Source organism: Rhea americana, unplaced genomic scaffold (genome assembly GCF_003343005.1).
Source record: "Rhea americana isolate MKP2758 unplaced genomic scaffold, rheAme1 scaffold_16, whole genome shotgun sequence".
Classification (NCBI taxonomy): Eukaryota; Metazoa; Chordata; class Aves; order Rheiformes; family Rheidae; genus Rhea; species Rhea americana.
The window spans coordinates 2,797,578-2,816,779 of NW_028185705.1; the positions used below are offsets into that span (position 1 = coordinate 2,797,578).

A 19,202-nucleotide genomic window follows, 5' to 3' on the forward strand; every position below is an offset into this window, starting at 1 on the left:
AAGAATATTGGCCTGAATATTTGCCTTAAAACCTCTCACGCACTGGATTGGACCCGTTCAATGGAAGCGACCGTCAGTAAAACTTGTGCAGTGAGACCACAACAAAACAGTATCGTGAATCATTAAATGATACAATAGTTAGATACATTTAAAACAGAGTTACAGAGAAGTTATTTATTATACATACCTACCCATGTGTACGCACACACACACACACGTATTTGTCCAGAGGGGAAAATCATTTTCTGATCTGGTTTCCTCGCTGTGAAGAYGGAGCCCTATGGGGGCATCCAGCTCCTGGAGGGCCCTGTCAAGTGTTGGAGGCCCCAAAATGCTGATTTCTGAAGCCTGGATTCACTGATTTTGCCCGAGGATGAAGCTGAGGCCATTCCTACAAATCCTCTACTGTGCTATATATATATATATATATATATATATATATATATATAAAATTAACATAGAAATTAAATGCTTAGGTCCGAGGTTACAATCCATACCTGAATCAATTAATGATAATGCTGATTTTTTCCCCCTATAATAAAGAGATGATTTTATTTGCCTGTTATGCACAGCCAAAGGCTCACAGCTTTCTATACGAGCAACACCTGCACCTCTCCTGCACTGCAAGAGGCTGAGCTCACCAGTGCCTGGGAGCTGCTCGTCCACACATCCCCCGGGGCCATGGAGACACCAGCTCCAAAAATGTCATTTCCCCTCTCACACTCGTGCTGGCAGCAAAACGTAGCAATGCGTTGCAGCCAAAAGKAAGCAAAAAAATAACCAACTTGAATTAGTGCTCCAATTGCCTCGCCCTTGGCAATATCAAACTGGCAGCAGAAAGCACTAAGACTAGTTCATTAAAACATTTTGTAGGGCAGAGCACACACCCTCACGCTGCTGCTGTTTATATAGGGCCCTTCCTCCTCCAGCCATGCAGCCTGAAACTCCACAGCAGGTACTAATTAGCGAAATCACTACAGATTTCCATCAACTAGATTTAATAAATGCTCCCAGACAGCATAAAAATAGTTATTTGATTAAGGGACCACTTCAAAGCTGCAGTATAGTTAGTATTGATAATTTTAATTCAATCCACATGTCCACATTGCCTCTCATCTGCAACGCACTGCCCTAGAAACAAAATGCAGACCAGTCCTGCCAGCGACAGCGAACTGCTTCGGGAACTGCAAGCTTAAGGTGTTAGCTTACTTTTGAAAGCAAATCTCTTAAAAAGCGTTAGTGGCCTGCACTTTCCAAGATACGCTGTATGAGTGGTACCCTTCAAATTAAAATACAACCCCAATGCAAAAAAAGGAGAAGAAATGAGTGAGAAGGAGTAGAAGGCTCATGCGAGTTAAGAGTCCCGAGGAGTTTTAGCCATTAGTTTGATATTCATTGGGCATATTCCTCAAAGTCAGTGCACACTGTAAAAATTCCACTGCACATCTTTCTGTCACCGTATGATTTTTAGGCCCTGAGGCATAATGAAACCCTAACATTAAGATTTAAGGGTCTGGATTAAAATTTTAATAGAAAAAGCGCTCATACCGGCACAGATGAGTAGCACATCACGGGAGCGCCGTAAACATCTCTCAGCAGCAACAGAGCAAGCGGCAGCACGGGGGATTTATTCGTTACGTCGTATCTTGGCACTCGCTAACACGATTTGAAATTTGCCTGTTTAACACAGATGTTTTCGGGGAGAAGGAGCCCGCAGCGGAAGGCCCGCGCTGCGGCCGCCTCGGGGCGGCCCGCCCGGAGTTTGCTCCTTGGCTCTCGCTGCCYCCCGGGCGCAACACCGCAGCGGCTGGGGCCACGCTACGATCGGAGAAAAGCAGCCCGAAACCCATCACCCCTCGAAAAGCGGGAGAGGGCTGCAACTTTGGTCTGGGGAAACTGGTGTTTCAGGATTTATTTCTCCAACTACCAGAGAAAGCCGAAGTTGCCCTCCTTTCATCATTACAGGTCCTCAGTGTGGCGGAGATGTACGATTAAGGAATTAGCTTTAACATTTAAGAAGTGTCAGGCAGCAGAAACATCTCCATTTAAAACAGAAAATATTTCAATGAAAACAACTGAGGAAACAAATAAAACTTGCCTGCAATCAACGCTGCAGTAGCATGCGCTGGGGCAGACGATTCCTAAAGGAAAGACATTAAAAATAGGCTGAAGCTTGCAACACAGGTTGGCACAAGCCTGATCAGTTCTTAGTCTTTGTCTCTTTCGGGTTAYGGCAGGCAAGAGTCAGCAGATAACGATCCTGGTGGAAAATCTCTCTTTGGTGACAAGATGCCAATTTTCACATCCCTCCAATTTACTCCTTTGCTTCTTTTTTTTTTAAACGAAGATGACTGGATTTTTTTGGCATTCAACTTAAGTGAAACGCAGAAAATAAAACTTTATATATAGTAAAGAATGAATGACTGTCAAATCCTTCACATCACAGGGGTTACTGACATGGAGTGGGACTATTTTTGACTCAGGGCAGATTTGTACTCATCTACACAGCATCACTGGGGCTTGGCGGTTTGCTTGTTGGGGATTTGCTTTTTCCAAATAGAAGCTACAGAAAAGGTCAGTACAAGTGAAAATACAGAAGAGGAACAGCTATTCAGAAGCATCCGGCACCAAGGACTTCTTATTTTCAGAAATCACTGAGCACTTTTGAGAATTCAGCCACTCTAGTGAGAAGCACAAACATGCTTACAAATCATGGCCTTCCTATTTGTAACAAAGTGCATTTATATGTGCAACTAACACACTCTTAATTCTAGGCGTTATCTGTAAGCTCTTAATCACGCGAGTAATTGTTACTTCCACTCTTTCTTGCACTGAAGTAATGGAGACCATGAAGGACGTTTGCTTAATTACTACCCAGATATAAATGGCTCTWAGGATCTATTCTTCCTACAGTAACTAGTTTTCTCACAACAATGTAAAAAAAAAATTACAATTGAAGTGGAAGAAATGAAGCAGTACTAATACTCTGATCAAACATACATATATCAAAATACAAGTGATTTTACAGATACTTGGGAGATCCAAATATTAAAAGACCAAAAAAAATGTGCTGGTTAGAGTGCTCAGCTTTGCTGAGTTCATGGTGGGAACACCTGGCAAAGAAAAGAACTGCAGCAGAGAGGCTTTAAACCAGCATTCAGTGAAAGAAATATAAAAGAAACTATTTTATAATATTTCCTCTTTGCTTTTGTTTTTATTTAACAATGAATAGCTGAAAACAAATGATCTCTTGACAGTCAGGTAGATCTATTTTATGTGACATTAGAAAGAAAAGAGATTCGTATGATTGGCTTACACACAACTCCTCCTTCTGAAAACTAGTTTTGCTGGTTCAAGCTCATATTGAGAAGCAATTCTATTACTACACAGCTATACAGACTCATTCTAGCATCATGTCTCATTTCAAAATAAAACAAGATTGACTTTAAATTGTGTCATTATTAATAGCATATGTACAACATCTCCATGAAATGTATGCTAGCACACAAATATACAGACATGAGACAGGCAAAAAGCCTTTTGCTTAGAAATGCAGCTTGCAAAGATTCAGAAAATCAAATTAAAATTCTTTTTAATGATGGTTGGATGGGAACCCTGTTTTACCTTGCCACAGGAAAGTTACTGCAGCTTACTTTATTTAAGGAAATAGTGCCAGCTACTGGACAGAAGATTCATACACATCATCTGAACTTTATCTTTTGAGAGCAAATTTTCCACATATAATATTGCATCTCTAGGTAACAGTAATTGCAGTCAGCTGTAACCACTAAAATAATTTCAAAGTATCTTAAGCAAAGGAGTTTTTTTCTTTACGAAAAATTAAATAATACATAGAATATATTTCTTAGTATTTAAAATTATGGTTTTCCTCAGAAGGATTCATTGCGTCACTTTGTAGAGTAACCTGTGTTTTTGTTTGTTTTTCTTACTGTGTTCTGACCTCTCCAAAGATGAGGTCCTGATATATGGAGGAAATACTGGGCATAAAAGTATGTACAAAGCAACAACAGCCACACAAGAAAAGAAAATATTTTACAGAGAAACATGTTCCAAAACTAAAAAACACACAGAGTAGCAAGTAACTATACATATGTAACACTGAGAAATTGTGTTTTGGTAAGACTGAGTGACATATTTTGTATAATAAGGAATGATCYGATTGGTTTTCATTAGAAGAAAACACCTAAACAATTAGGACAATTAGTCTCAAAAATCATCTTTTAGTGGCAGTGACTTATTTTTGTATCACCTGGATGTTGGGTTCCTGRCTGACTCAACTGCAACCTATTTCCAATCACATACGGTAACTGTCGAGTACTAGTCAGGACAAATATCACAATTAAAAGTGAAACATTCTTGCTAATATTTTATGCATGGAGAGGAAAAGTTGCTGTAGAACTCCCAGTGCTTTCAACCGATCCTTTTTCCTTAGATCCAGAATAAGCTCCAATAAATGAACCATCTTCATTGAACATCCCGTGTTCCCCTTCTCCATAATCTACCAGACTATCAGCACTTTCGGTGGCTTTAATGTTCCCGTTTATTGACTGGACGCTGCCTTTCAGCGGCTTTTCATCGCTGTCACTACAAAACAAAGAAATGTCTTTCCAAAAATCCATTTTTTTATTGCAAGCAGAGAAAAGGCTCTTTTAAAACAAGAGAACCCAGGATCAGGGAAGAGCGAATGAGACATTTTCTACGTGGGTTGGACATTCAGACCTGACCATTTGCGTCCTGCTTGGCCCAGGGCAGCTCACGCAGCTCATCTATGCTGACCTATGTGCTGTCTGAATTTTACAGGTGCATCAGTCTGTGCTTAACAAAACTGGTTAAAAAGGGAAACCCTACTGAAAACACTCCCGTGTTTTGGTTTAGTCTCTTTCCTCTTTTTGCCCTTGGAAAGATGGAGTGAAGTAGAACAGAGAGAAAGCGAAGGGGGAAGAAAAGCAAGACGTAAATGCTAAAAAGGATTTTAGGGATCCATTCCAGTCAAGTCTTTTGTACCTTACAGAAAGAGGCATTTTCATTTCACGAGGCAGTGGGCAATTTTCAGGGCCCATTTATTGCATTTTCCTTTTGCAGTRGGTAGGTGAACTGAAGTACAGTTGTGGAATGAGGCATAAGCTGTAGGTTATATACCTCTCTGCTTTGAGAGGATTTATTTGATTTTAGGGAAATAACAAAGTGTTTTTTTTTTTCCATTTTTCATCTGTTCTCCTGGTGTCTGATCTTACTGTAACTAATGGAGTTTCTCTCTGATAAAGGGGAAAAAAGGGAGGGGGGAGTAGAAGGCTGAATTGGTATCGTAAAACTTCAGAGTATCCGTATCTGCCAATATGCAGTACGTGTTCATTGGCAATTTAAAGGAAACGGACAACCAGTAACCAAAATGAAGTATACTCAGTAGCTAGTCCTCCTAGGGTCAATGCAGAAGACTCAAAGAAGCCGAGCTTACGCTTGAACATGRAAGTCGGGTGACCTTTACTTAATTCTAGAGAAGCAAGCAAAACAGTTGCACCCCATGGCCATTTGCAACCTCCTGCAGATCCAGGCTTTGCAGAGCATCAGCTTGCTCCATAAAAAATGCCTGTGAAGCCTATCTGAGCTACGCATGGATGTTTTAGATTACTTTAGGGCCATCTATTAGGTATGGTCATAGGTCTCTCTTGGACGTCTCTCTGACGTTTCACCATTTCATGCAACATGAGAGCTGCCCGTGGTCAGCGGCTCACAGCTGATCACACTGCTGCAGCATCACGTACTGCTCTGTAGCCTGCTCGTATGAAACTTTTAAAGCCTCTCTGTGGCTTTAAGGAGTTGAAGGTAAGAGAAAGCATCAGGATATATCAGTGTTTTGTAAACATGTTTCCAACTATCAAGGAAAAAAAACACACAAAAGGAAATGGGAAAGCCAACTAAAAATCTTTAAATAACCCCCAAATAAAGCTTCTAAACTAGGCATGTAATTATTTGATTACAGTCCTTGTTAATACCAATCCTGTAGCAAAGCTTTGGCAATGATGTTATCTGAGGAAAAAGGGAAAAACATGCCTGAAGTTTACYTCTTCAATATCTAATCACTAACATGTAATCAATGCATTAAGAACTTTTACTACTTTTCAGCACATGCCTTTTCTATTTATATAAAAGACAAGTTTGGATTTGGGGTGGTGGGGTGAAATTTAACCTCAGGACTTTCTTACCTTTCTAAATATTTGTCCCATTAGAAAGCATTAAAAATTAAATAAAGATGAAATTATGCAGAAAAAAAAACTATGCCAGTACAAATAAGGTAGTATGTAAGTGGGATTTCTCCAGAAACTTTATGCCTTTAAGGCYGACCACATCAGTTTTCCAGTATGGTTCATATAATGATGCATTTTACTTCACACCACAGTTGCAAAATATTATAAACTTTGTTTATCTGAAAGAAGCCAAAGTGATTATTTCAGCTCTCACACAGAAACTTCTGCAGTGAGTTTTTTTTTTTTTTTTTTTAAACTTTCTCTTGTTTTCTTCCCCAGAATGAACAACGCCCATATTTCAAGATGATGGCCTGACTGGGTTTGAGAAACCCACTGAAGGCATACAAAAGGCGTCAGTGGACATTAGAACAGGACCCCAAATTATCAAATATATTTACATTATTCATACAACGCTAAATAAAAAGCATGTGAAAAATAACYACTAATACATCAACATTTACTTATATTCCCACCTAGGTGGATTTAAGCATACTGGATATACCGGTATATTCCTACTATCATCCACTCCTGTGAGGTTTGCTTTGAAAATGAAAAGATAGCATTATTCGCATGCTATAAAATGTCCTAAATGAAAACCGGTGATATCTAGAAATGAAAAAAAAAACCCAACAAACAAAAATGCTTGTTAAAGCAAGTCCTATTTACCTATATTCCCCAAAGATTTCATCTTTTATTGATTGAGCTTCAGGATCTGGATGCAAATCTTCTTTTTCTTTCACTGTACAAATAAAATAAAGCACAGATCTGTATGCCATGTTCCGTCATGGACTTTTCTTTTTGCAAGCGCAATGGGAAARCTGCCTCTTACTACCTACAACTTGCCCTGGAAGACAACAGCTTTCATTAAATGTTTTACTGCACTCAAATAGCATGTTTTTATTGATAGCTTGTTGTCAATACCTAATTTCTAAGAGACCCAGCAAGTGTTTTACATTTAAATCCTTAGTCATTGCTTTGAAAATTACAGAAATGCTTTTAGCAAAATATCTTACTGTTATGTAGTTTTGCTATAGTTGGAAGCATATGTCAGTTATTACATCACGTGGCAATTATTTTTTGGAATGGGAGCATGCAAGTGGCCCGTCATACAAGCTCAGCTGTGCATCTGCTAAGGACCTTGGCTCTATGGTGGATTAAATGCCAAAAGTGAGCAAGTAGTATCGAAGACCTGAGCTAGACCTCTTACCAGCCCACAGCACTCTCTCACCCAGGGACCAGAGATTTGCCTCTGTTCATCAGAAACCACTCTGTGGGTATTTATCAAAAGCCACACATCCTAATTGCGTGTTTCTGCCTGCGGCTTTGCAGCCTCCAGAGATAAAAGTGTGAAGAATGCCTGTTATTAACTTGTGAACATAGCAAAATGACAATAAATTCATTTACCTGAATATTTCCCTCCTTTATTTCTTCTGACAAAGCAAACAGTTAGCAGCAGCAAGGTGAGCAAAGCGATGGCACACATCAGTCCGATAAACCAGCCCTGGGTAGAAATTCCGTCATAAATGCCAGCATAAGCTTTGCAAAAAAAAGGGGAGGGGAGAATTAAAAAGAGGAAAATTAACCAGACAAAAATGGCATCACCTTTCCATAAAATGAGTACTTCACATTTTCTTCTCTGAATTTTAATTGAATCAGGCTGTCACTACTTATTGTGCTCAACTTAGAGAAATATAAGACAGAAATATGTTCAAGTGTGACATTTTTAGACCTAAGGTGCATGCACTGTCTACAAGGCAAAATACAGATGTTTTGGAAGAGAAATGCTGAAAGAGTATTTGACTCAAAGGATTAATGCCAACTAGGAAAGCTGAACAGAGAATTGTTAAGCTTCTCATGCAAAAGCAGTTTTGCAAAAGAAATAGAGTTAAAAGTGCACCGGATACATGCAAACCACTCGACTAGCACATTTAACACAGATTATATCACAAATCTACCCTTTCAAAATCACATAGGAGGTAAAACTATGTATTGTAAAGGTCTGTAATTGTTCCAGGTTACTGTGTATCAAGTAAAGTGTAAGATCTAACTGAGAACCATGGATGCATTTATGCTCGATGGCATTCAGTTGCAAGAGCCAACTTAAAAATCACAAAGCAAATTCGTATTTTATGATTTTGATATTTAAGTTTACACTTTCAGTGCATATCAAAATATATAACCTCAACATTTATTTACATTGAAAATAAATCTTTATCACCTTGAAGGGTTTCATTTCTCACCTCTCCCCCTTGTCTCAATTACATCTTCAAAAATGCTATTGTTATCAACCCAATTCTTAGTCACTAGACGAACTGTATATTCAGTTCCAGGCTCAAGTGCCTCAATGGGGTGGAACTTTTGGGTGGGATTTACTGCTTCTGAAATCTTGCCGATCCCTTTACCTACAAAACGTACATATTCAAATCATATTGATTAATATTATTCATTGAACAAAGGCCTGTGGCATGCACAGTTAAAAATAATCTAAATAACACACAAATATGACACACAATGATCTGTTTAACATTTGTCATCAGATAATCTGATTTTTAAAAGCAGGTAGTAAAATAAAAAACATTCCCTCTATTTGATTTTTAATATTCTATCAGGTAAAATACATAGCAGACTGAAATAACCCTGATATTTATGAAGGCTGTTGTACATTTCCCAGAACGAGAGTTAACAACGATGCGGGATTATGGATCTGCTCTAACTAATGCATGCTTAAAAAAATTACAACTTGAAAATGGGTTTGCTTCGTATAGATAATCTGGGGTTTGATGCTTCTCCCATTGAACTGAACTCAGCAGGGAAGAACAGACAGCTTGTTATCTAGAAACGAATTCTTGTATGCCTCATGGAAAAAAATAACTTTGGGACTCATACCCATTTCTCTGCTGACAGTGATGTTTCCATGTCCTTTTAAGTTCCACAATGCCCGTGTAAAACACTGTTTTAGATACAGCTGAAGTTTTCTCTTAAATGGATATTTAGATATTTAAATATTTCTGATGAGTTTAATATTCGATTAGGAGGTAGAAGGGAAATTCCAGTATGTCTAATTTTAGAGCCTTTTTACTTGCACTCCTGCTGTAATTTCTGTCTGCATTAAATAATTAAATATTAAATACAAGTATTATGCTTTTTAAAAATAGCATTTGTGGATAACAGTAAAAGGACATCTACGTATGTCAGCAATCACTCCAAGAACAACGTGAGAAGTCTGTGCATATAACCAAATTCAGAACTGCTTGTTCATATGGGAATTTCTTTGGTTAACCAATAGGTATGGCACAAGAGTGCGCTTACCTTCCACGTTAGGAAACAACTCGTGGAAGAYAGCATTAATAAATATGACCCTTTAATTGTGTTCAGTTGCCTAATTTGCCTGATTTATCTGGCCATCTTCATGAAGTCTCCTAAGCTAAAGCACTGAGCACACCATATAATTTGAAAACTGCTCGACCAACTAGCACTCCCAGCAAAGCAACGCTCATTAATAGTGGAACTAGGAACAAGCAAGGCAAGAAGCTTTGAGAGATTAAGGCTTAGTTGACAGCTGAAGGAAAGAAAAAAAAAAGATTAAGACCAATGCAGGCGCAATCAAAGAAGCAATACATGATACGTTTTCCAAGGCAACTATACATATATTACAATAAGCATTTAAATTAGTAGACCACTGGGAACCAGAGAGAACACATACAGCTGAAATACTGCTGATACTGAAGCACAGTGTATTAGCATAAATTAATCCATCTATTGGTAGGTTTTGCTAAATGAAGTATGTGAAACTGAGCTATAATTTTTAATCAAACTGCAAATCAAGCAACAGGATACCACAGGTATATTTTAATTACACTTTCTAAAATCAAGACATCAGAAAAATGCATTTAATTGAAACACTATCCATAAAGTAACAAGACTTAATGTGAACTTCAATCTCATTATGCATTAAGTACCATATAACACTTACGCATGCCAAGCAGACTCGATAATCATATAYTCCAATTTGCACACAACAAAGGCCTTACTCGGTTCACCAAATCCTTCGCAAGCAAAACGCTTAACCCTGAGCTCAACGGCAGGCCCACAGCCGCTGTGTGCTGTGCGTTTGGTTAAACCAACTTATCCAGCCTGTACGTCTCACCTATTTATTTCCAGCTTGTGCCAGTTGCTTGTTTTTGAATGCTCAGCTCCTTGCACAAGCAGACACGGGGAACTGGCGCAGCTGAGAAATAACCCCTTCCCTGCCAGGGGACCCTCCACGGTACTGATCACGCTTAAGGGCCTGGCTGGATCAGGGAGGAACTTCCACGGGAGTTTTGCCTCGACAAGCTAACCTGATCTGCCTGGGACTCATGATTTGCCAGTGGCTCTCCGGGATGTTAAACACTTGCTGTCACAGAACACTAAACAGATTTTTTTTTTTTTGGTGACTTTAAAACTCAGTATGGGTGTCCAGAGACAAGTGATTAGGAGGTTTCCTTCCACGCGATTTCTTTCTGATCTGTGTCATGCAATCAAGCACAGCACCTAGAGAAGAAAAAGCAGTGCTAACTGGGGGAAACTTTGGTGGTTGGAGAGAAAAAGCAGTGTAGAGTCCTGAAAAATAAAAGCAAAGATATACAGATAAGGAGAAGCTCAATATACTGAAAGGTCAGTGAGCTGCAGAAATTAGCTTCAGAAAATTGAAAGCAGTTGGGTTAGTTTTTAATCTACAATAGTGGAGCAGAGGCATTAGTAATAAAAGCATATCACCAGCACTTCTCATCTTCCCCCTCTATTTATCAGCCATATCATGGGACTAGCATGAGCATTAAACACTGAACTGCAATTTTACAATATTCCTGCTGGGCTTCAAGATTTATGAGAACAAACAGAACACCTATTTTTTATAGAAGCTTATGGTATAAAGGCAAAAAAAATATATGAAATTCCCCCAAAGAATTGCAAGCGTGCTGGTCTTCCAAAAGTCAGCACATCTGTTAGGAAATATCCTTACGTAAAAAAGCTGGTAGTCTAACAACTAAATACTAATTGTGGGCAATCTCTTAATTTATAACCATGCCTGTCCAAACACATCTGCTTGCAATAAACGGAAAGTTGAACTTTCATTAGTTTTCCTCTACTGACTGGCTATTAAAAGTGTATAAATATGCACCATAACTATTCTTCATCTTCTGAGCTTTTACAGTGCGGGAGGTAATTCACGCTAAATTGTGAAGATTTTAAGCTATGGAGATAGTGAAGCCTGCTGTRTGTCAGATCTTTTAAGGGGAATTTATAGGTGAGGCTATTGAGTTAGTGGTCAACTATTTCTCATCAGGTTCTCCYGACCAGGGCCACCCGAGCTGTCCTCCCTCCTAGGAGCCGGGGCCTTGCTGCAGACCCCGTGGCAGTCACCACGGCCGYGCGCGCCGTGTTTTTCCTCTTTCACTGTGCTTGTGGCAAAAGAGGACTAAAACGGTACGTTGTGCTGTAAATGGCTACTCTCCTCGTCTCACGAGAACCTCGCTCAGGTTAAGGTTTTCCGGCGGCCAGAGGAGTTAGGTGGCAGCTGCCACTGAAACACAACGAAACTGGTGAACGTTTGTTCTTCAGCTGCTTTGGAAAGTAAAGCTGCTGTCGTACAGCTTCCTCCAGATGAATTTTTCATTAAGGTCTGAATTTCTGGACACAGAGTAATCTTCCTCAACGTGTAATGCACATTTAGTAATCCTCTAAATACACTGGTAGCTCTAGATGAAACGAAGTTTTGAGTTAAAAAGAACTCCTACATTAAATGATTATTTTCACTTACGTAAGAACATTATTTTGCGTTATACTTCTGAGGGCTAGTGATCATTGGGAAATAGACATTTTCAAGGGGAAAACTAATTAGTCTACAGGTCGTTCAAGAAATAATGCCTGAAAACAAAAAGTCAGAGACAAGGCTCATTGTCTAAAGACAGTATACCTACTTCTGCAGCATGAAATCAAGGTAAATTCACAACATTTACTTATCAAGATCTAACAATGACAACAATGAATGGTTAAATTCAAATATTAGCAAATTTATAAATTCTTCAGCAGGGTTCATATGCAACACTTCACTGTAGATAAAAATGCTGGTCTTGAAACCTTGATTCAGTCATTCATATTGTAATTTAGAATGTAAGGGATTTTCTTTATATTCACAATTTAAAAATTCTTTATTTTGCAGTACTAAGCAACTTCCCTTCGTATCATTAAATCAATGTCACTAAGCAAATAATGGTCCAGGTAAAAAGCCAAAGGATTAACTCGGACTCTATGGTAAATAACTAAACAGTAACTTGCTGCAGTGACTGTAGAAGTACCATGATAACGTACAGGCAAAAGGATTCATTGTACATGTGACCATGAGTCACCCTTCCAGCCATGAGGGGCCTTATTCTCTGCTTTTGTGCAAAAACAAAACCAAGCTTTTTTCCACAAATAAGATAGCTCAGGAGGCACAGGTGTTAATGACTGTCCACATCATTTTATCAACAACACAGGAAGATCTCTGGTTGTACGGCAGTATTTCATATCTGAATTATTACGGTTACATTTAGGATGATGCATGGAAAATGAGTCTTTTATTCCAGTGACTCTGTGTTAGTTAGCAGTGCTGGGGGTTTAGCTCGTACAAGAATGCTGTAACAAAAGCTGTTACATTTGCATGGCCTGTTTCTATCTCTCTAATTCCAGCAGGTGTGGGTTTAATCCTAGAGATAAACATGAAAGTGTAGTTTTCCTCTGGGACGCGATCATGCAGAAACAGTACCAGCCGACGGAGGCGGTATCGGGTGCAGTGAGCTCTGCCACCGGCTCTGCAGGACGGGCCCGGCCGGCGGAGTGCTGCTCTGGCCCACCGGGGAGCGAGGAATTCGAGGTGAGAGGAGGAGATTTTCTTTCCCTATCAATATCCACTCATTGACCTTTGGTAAAGTGCTGGTAAACCAAACGGAAGTGTTACCCCTCACAAAAAAGTGAATCCGAATGGTTCGTTCGCTGAGGAAGATACTGCAGTCAGGCAGAAAGGGGGGAGAGAGTCAGATTTACCCATTTATGTGTATGGGAGTTACATGTATTTAATTGAGAGAAACTTTGCTTGCTAAACTCAGCCAGTCACACCCCTGCAAACTCTCTGCGAGCAAATGGGTTGCACAGAAATTACAGGCTTGTAAAATGAGCACTTAGGGTACAACAGTTTTTCCCACTCAGACTTTTTTTTTTTTAGCAGTGATACATACATCATGTATAAAAGAAAGACTTGACTTTACTCTCCAATTCCAGACTGTGCCAACAGGGATAATTGCAAATAAATGAAAGTAATGAAAGTGATTCAGTTCAAATCTATCACTGATGAAATGTGAATGAATCTATAGCTTCTGCCTAGACRTCTCCACTTTTCCAGGGAAGGTATTTTGAAATTCTGAAATACCCATGGCACAGTCTGCAAAAGCTACTTTACAGCAATAGAAGCTATTCAAAGTCCTAAACGGAACAGAGAGAGCTCTATGTTTTTATTACTAAAAATGGAAYATACTGGATATAGAATCACTGAATCAAAACCCAAAGGAACTCGGAGTGCTCTGTTACGGAGTTTCATTTCAGAGGGCACCACATTTTAAATCTGTCATTTAGATGGGTCATTTTAAATGACAAACCTTGACTTTTGAAATCACTCCATTTTTTCAMGGAAAGAAATTGTTTTAATTCCGAACAATTGCCCTGCTTCCCAAGCCACAGCTTAAAACCCCCCAAAAGGTCACTGCAAAGTGTGATTTTTTTTCTGCCTAGCACATGTAGTTGAAAAATGTCTGAACAATTTAGCCAACAAATAATGGCACAAAACTCTAAAGGCATCTCAGCGGCAGATGCAGGGTCCTAACTTAGGGTGGCTGGAGACCCAGGAGACCCACGCGAGGGGTGCGCAGGAACAGGCCCCGCGGTGCGGACTGACTGTACGACTCCAGCCGACACGCGCTCTGCAGYGCTTCCTTCGCTCGTCGCCATTTGTGAAACAAAGTCTTTCGACAGAAAAGAAGGGCAAAATGAATGTCAACATTCTCTTTATCATCCYTTTAATTGTATCATGCAGGGATGTGTATCTTAAAACCTGCTAAGTTTATTCAACTACACTATAGACTTTCAAGTGGCCAAAATATATTATTCTGGCTGCCCAACGAGGACCAGAGAAGGTAACTAATACAAGTGAAATTGCAGATTTTAGATTGAAAAAAGAGAAAGATCTTTTGCCTGCAGCCTACGGGACACTTGGGAAGGCACTGACTTGCGTCAGCGAAGAGGCACCAAATGGTCTAATGATACAACGTGCTCCCTAAGGGAATGATGTGGCCAAAACAAAACGCCTAAGCAGAACTGGTTTGAGAAAAGGGGGCTAGTAGAAAACCTTGCAGGCAAACAACAAGGGCAAGGGGAAGGGCTGGCCAGAACAGCAGTTTGGAAGGTGAGTTGAGAGCCCGTAAGAACTAYGAAGAAAATATAACACTGCGTGTGGGGCCATGGGAACTCGTGAGCTTCCCTGGAATGATTTGCCACACARCTGGGGTGGAAACACGGACAGAAACCCTAACCCAGGTTCACAGACACTGCTGCAGCCTGGGCAGGGTAATTTCTGGGMAACAATGTCTATCAGGCTGCAAATGGAAGTGGGGAATCACTGCAGACTGAGGAGGAGATGAGCCTGTGCTTGTGAGACCGACAAGCCGGCAGAGTGCAGCGGGAGGGACGGGAGATAAGCTGGTGACTCCCCTTCTGGGCATTCCCAGGTCGGACAGATGGAGGCCAGTCTGGAAATTCCTCTTTCAGGCTGTGCATGCATTTAAAAAGATGCTGAAAGATGCTACCTTTTATAACCAGGTATGGATCAGAGGAGCACTTGAGATAGCCTAAAATTTTGCAAGAAAGTGATGGGGAAAAAAACAAAACCCTAAAAACCTAGAACAGCTTTTGTTGAGAAAATAAATGCCTGGATCCTGCACTGGGATGTGATATTTTTACACATGGGATGTGTTAATTTTTTTAAAAATTAGTATTTGTTTCTTTCCTATGTGTTCCGTAACTGAAGAGATTCTGTAGTTTGGAAGTCTGACAGCATATTATGCAACAAGGACCATTTTTCTACTTTATATCAACATTGTTACAGACTGTTATTGCTAAAAATGATTCATCAGCCAGGACTCTCTTGCTAATCATGTTTTTTTYCTCCTCCCCCAGAGTAAGTCCACAGCAATGGTTTCTGATTAACAGCTAAGGACTTGTTCTTTCATACTGTCGAATTTCCAGACTAGCTGAACACAATATATTTTATTTCATTTCAGCTGAATGAGAAAGAAGAGCAATAATATCTTGCTTGTACTTTTTCTTTAAATCACTGAATATCCATGTTTCAGAATATGGTGTAAGTGGTYTGCAAATGATCTCTTCCAGTCTTTGATAAAATAACAATAAAATAATGGATCAAATGCATTATGATCAACTTTACATTAATATGGATTTTCCATGTCAAATAACTGCTGCTAATGTTGTTGCGAGTCTCCCATGTTCATGCCAGGGCAGAATTTAGTTTCAAAATATCACTGAAGACCGACTATTTAGATATTCAATTTTCTGCTCACAACTAAATGCAAATCGCTGATCTTAGTACAGCTTAAAGAGTTGATCAGTGGGAATAGAAACACAGCACTGTACAGCAAAATGAAACAGTCAGATAAGCTCTTCTTCTCTGAAGTGCTGCATGGCTACATTAAAAGTTCATTGATTGTTCTCATGCACAGAAAAACAGATTTATTTCCTCTAATTACAGAGGAAATGTGAAGCCTGGAATATTCTCAATAGATTTTTCCGTTATTGTTTAGGCTTCTCCGCATAAAAACATATTGCCTATTAACTTACTCCCTTGAGCCATCGTTAGTCCTTCTTCTGTGACCGGCTTTCCACAGCCTTTCGCTGTACAAGCCCTGACATAGAACTTGTACTTGGTGCTGGAGCTGAGGTTGGAGASCCGCCAGCTGAGCGTGGAGTGGTTTGCTATGCTGACGTCGTGCAGAGGGCCGATCTCATGCGTTTCATTTACTGAAAGATAAAAGCGAGTTGAGTCACATCCAGCAGCTGAATGCTGCCGACATCAGAAACGTCAGGAGCGCTGGTGCAAGGGAGGCGTTTGGCGGTAAGCAGGAAGGGCGGAAGTCTGAATAAGCGTATTTACTGGCCTGTGGAGTACTTAGATGGGATTTGTCTTGTCTACGTCAATCACCCAACTACTTGCTGAGCTTTTGTTGTACCTAAAGCTCTCCAATCCCAGATATGTACATATTGAGTGGGAGCTAAAAAATATGGTCTCTTAGAATGTTAAATATGTATGAGATGATTTTTACTCTGCTTCCAAACATCTGCAGACCTTCACAAGCAAGCTGATGGCAGGCYGTTCTGGTGCCGCTGGCTGCAGAAGGAGGTGCTGCCATCCCAGACTGCCCAACAGATGGATCCACTCTCTGCACCCCAGCACCTAAAACAGGCCAAAGGCCTCTACTCCAGCCTCTAGGCCCTGACTGCAAAGGTATTCTGCTCTTCTGTTAACACCAGAGGTGAGCCAAAAGTGCCTAAGAATTCCTTGCTGTAAACAGCACACGCTGTATGCCACTTCCACCCTCTGAGAACATATAAAATATCCTGAACTGCCATCAGACTCCACATTTGCTGTTGTGGTAATCTAGAATCAATACTGTACTCTGACTCAGTTTCCCCACTCAGAATCTTTACTCTAGCTCCTCACGGCACGAAGGAAACACCCCTGGACCTCTGTACCTGCAGCTTGGGCGTTTTTCAGTGGGATTACTGAGTAACGTGACTCACTGATAGTTCACTTCTTCTGAGGAACTTAACAGGAAGGAGGTGCTTGCTGTCATGAAATAATGTGAAAATCTGAATAAATGTGGCAAAACTATTCTCATTACAAATCACTCTGCGTTGAATGGGTTTCACTTCAGTAAAAATCTCCTACAGTTTATGTGTGTTTAAACTACTACATTAGGTACCGTTTGCAAATTTGAAATAATTTAATTAGTCTATCAAATGTAGAATAGAGCATGGCAGCATCGTGAGTTTACCCAGGCTGGAAAAGTACACCGAAAAGGTCTTTGCTCTGGAAAATGAATTTGGCCTGCCCCCTAGCAGGCTCTGCTAACATCACACTTCTGAAACACGTTCTCATGCTCCGGTTATTATAGGAATTTCTGAAACACAGCCTTTCCCATTAGCACCTGTTGTAAGTAACCTTTCGCATATGAATTAAAATAGTTAGTTTTAACTAATAAATTTTTTGAATCCCAAAACCAAAGCAGTACAGGAACATACTTATCTGGTATTGCAAAAGGTAGCCAGTAAGGTGGCCATTTGCCTTCTTGGGAAGTCCCCAGGACAGAGTGACGGAGTCCTTATCAAAGTTTAATATCCTTAGAAATCGTGGTTGCTCAGGGACTGGAAAACACAGGGAGTAATTTACAGAAGGGAGTATTGCAGAGGTCTATCTCTACAGGTAATGGCTAAACTAAGATATAGGCTAGCTCAGTACCTAGCGTTCTGCATTTTTATCTATCATGCCGCTAGTGGTTTGTGTTCCCGTTCAGCAACATGCCAAACACTTCCCAAAAAGATGCAGCCTAATTATCCCTATTCCTTCTGCAATTAACGGAGTTCTTCAGCACATCAGAGTTTTGGGGTCTTTTCCAGTGAAGAGTTTTATGAATATAGAAGATTTTACCATCACTTTAACTTTACAAAATTAACTTGCCTAGTTACACGGAAGATTTCTATTTAATTGCCTCCATCCCACATGTCTGTTCTTTCTTACCTCCTTCTGGAGTTTCAAACACAACTGGAGAGCTTTCTGGTCCATCTCCTTTTGCATTGTAAGCCAACACGGTTAAGCGGAATTCACTAAAGGGCTCTAGACCAGGAATCATTCCATAGTTTCTGTCTCCAACAAAGGTTAGGAAGTGTTTCTCTGGGTGATGTCTTTTTCCATCCAGCATACTTCTTGTTTTCCACCAACTGACCTGTTAATAAGATTGGTATTTCTGTAACAAGTTATGTTTTGAATATKGATTTCTCTCATCTTCCCAGAAATGAGAGACTGCGATCTATCATTCAGACAGCACTCATTTAATAGTTTGTAAAAGTGTATACAACTATTTAAAGAGAAATTCACAACCTTATAGCCTCTTAAGTGTCCGCGAACTCTGTCCCTCGGAATTCCAAACCAGAACACTTTAACCAGCGTGCTATTCACGGTATCCACCGACACACTGGAGGGAGCAGCATCTGGAACTGTAAAAATATAAGTGCTGCATATTAAAGATACTTAAAAGAGCTCAATTTCACACTTCTAACATGCTCCAAGGCTTGGCTTTCCAGCTCAGGCAGGCTTGCGGCAGCCAGGCTAAAAGCCATTACACCTGCCTGAAATGGGCCAATAAAATAGCTTGCCACATCGGCACGTCCTGGTGAGGGCTGGAATACAGGTGCACTGGGACATACAAATTTCAACACTAGCATTTATGATTTCCTGTTTCAAGCAACGCTTACAGCAGCGAGAATAAAAAAATGATTAACGCATCACTCAAGGAGGTAGTAAAATAAAGGTTTCTTACAATCAATTTCCTTTTACAACTAAACTCATTAAACAGTGGGATTTTAATCACTACACAACACAGAGAGCTATTATCGTGCCTGAGAAAAAGGGGCCTCGATCCGCCGCTGAACTCCAAGGGAAGCTGCCCGCTGACGGAGGCAGGTGCAAGAGGGGGTCCACGGGGAGAGGCGGCGCAGAGCAGCCCCCGGGGCTCCTCGCCCTGCGCGCTCGCGGCGCCCGGCGCCTCCCCTGCCAGACGGCCCGCGGGCGAAGGA

At 40.4% G+C, this 19,202-nt stretch overlaps 1 protein-coding gene across 1 annotated transcript in view; it reads right to left on the reverse strand.

Annotated features, from left to right (window-relative positions):
- Positions 1-3,776: 3,776 nt before the first annotated feature.
- The window catches only part of CHL1 (cell adhesion molecule L1 like), a 60,011-nt gene continuing 44,585 nt past the window's right edge, over positions 3,777-19,202 (reverse strand). Inside the window, exons 19-26 of the mRNA XM_085300048.1 lie at positions 18,508-18,623; positions 18,148-18,352; positions 17,652-17,774; positions 16,191-16,370; positions 8,507-8,668; positions 7,671-7,802; positions 6,933-7,005; positions 3,777-4,605 (exon numbers count right to left, since the gene is read on the reverse strand). Of these exons, the coding sequence (XP_085156174.1) occupies positions 4,389-4,605; positions 6,933-7,005; positions 7,671-7,802; positions 8,507-8,668; positions 16,191-16,370; positions 17,652-17,774; positions 18,148-18,352; positions 18,508-18,623 (1,208 nt within the window). The 3' untranslated portion in view covers positions 3,777-4,388. The remainder of the gene's footprint in view (positions 4,606-6,932; positions 7,006-7,670; positions 7,803-8,506; positions 8,669-16,190; positions 16,371-17,651; positions 17,775-18,147; positions 18,353-18,507; positions 18,624-19,202) is intronic.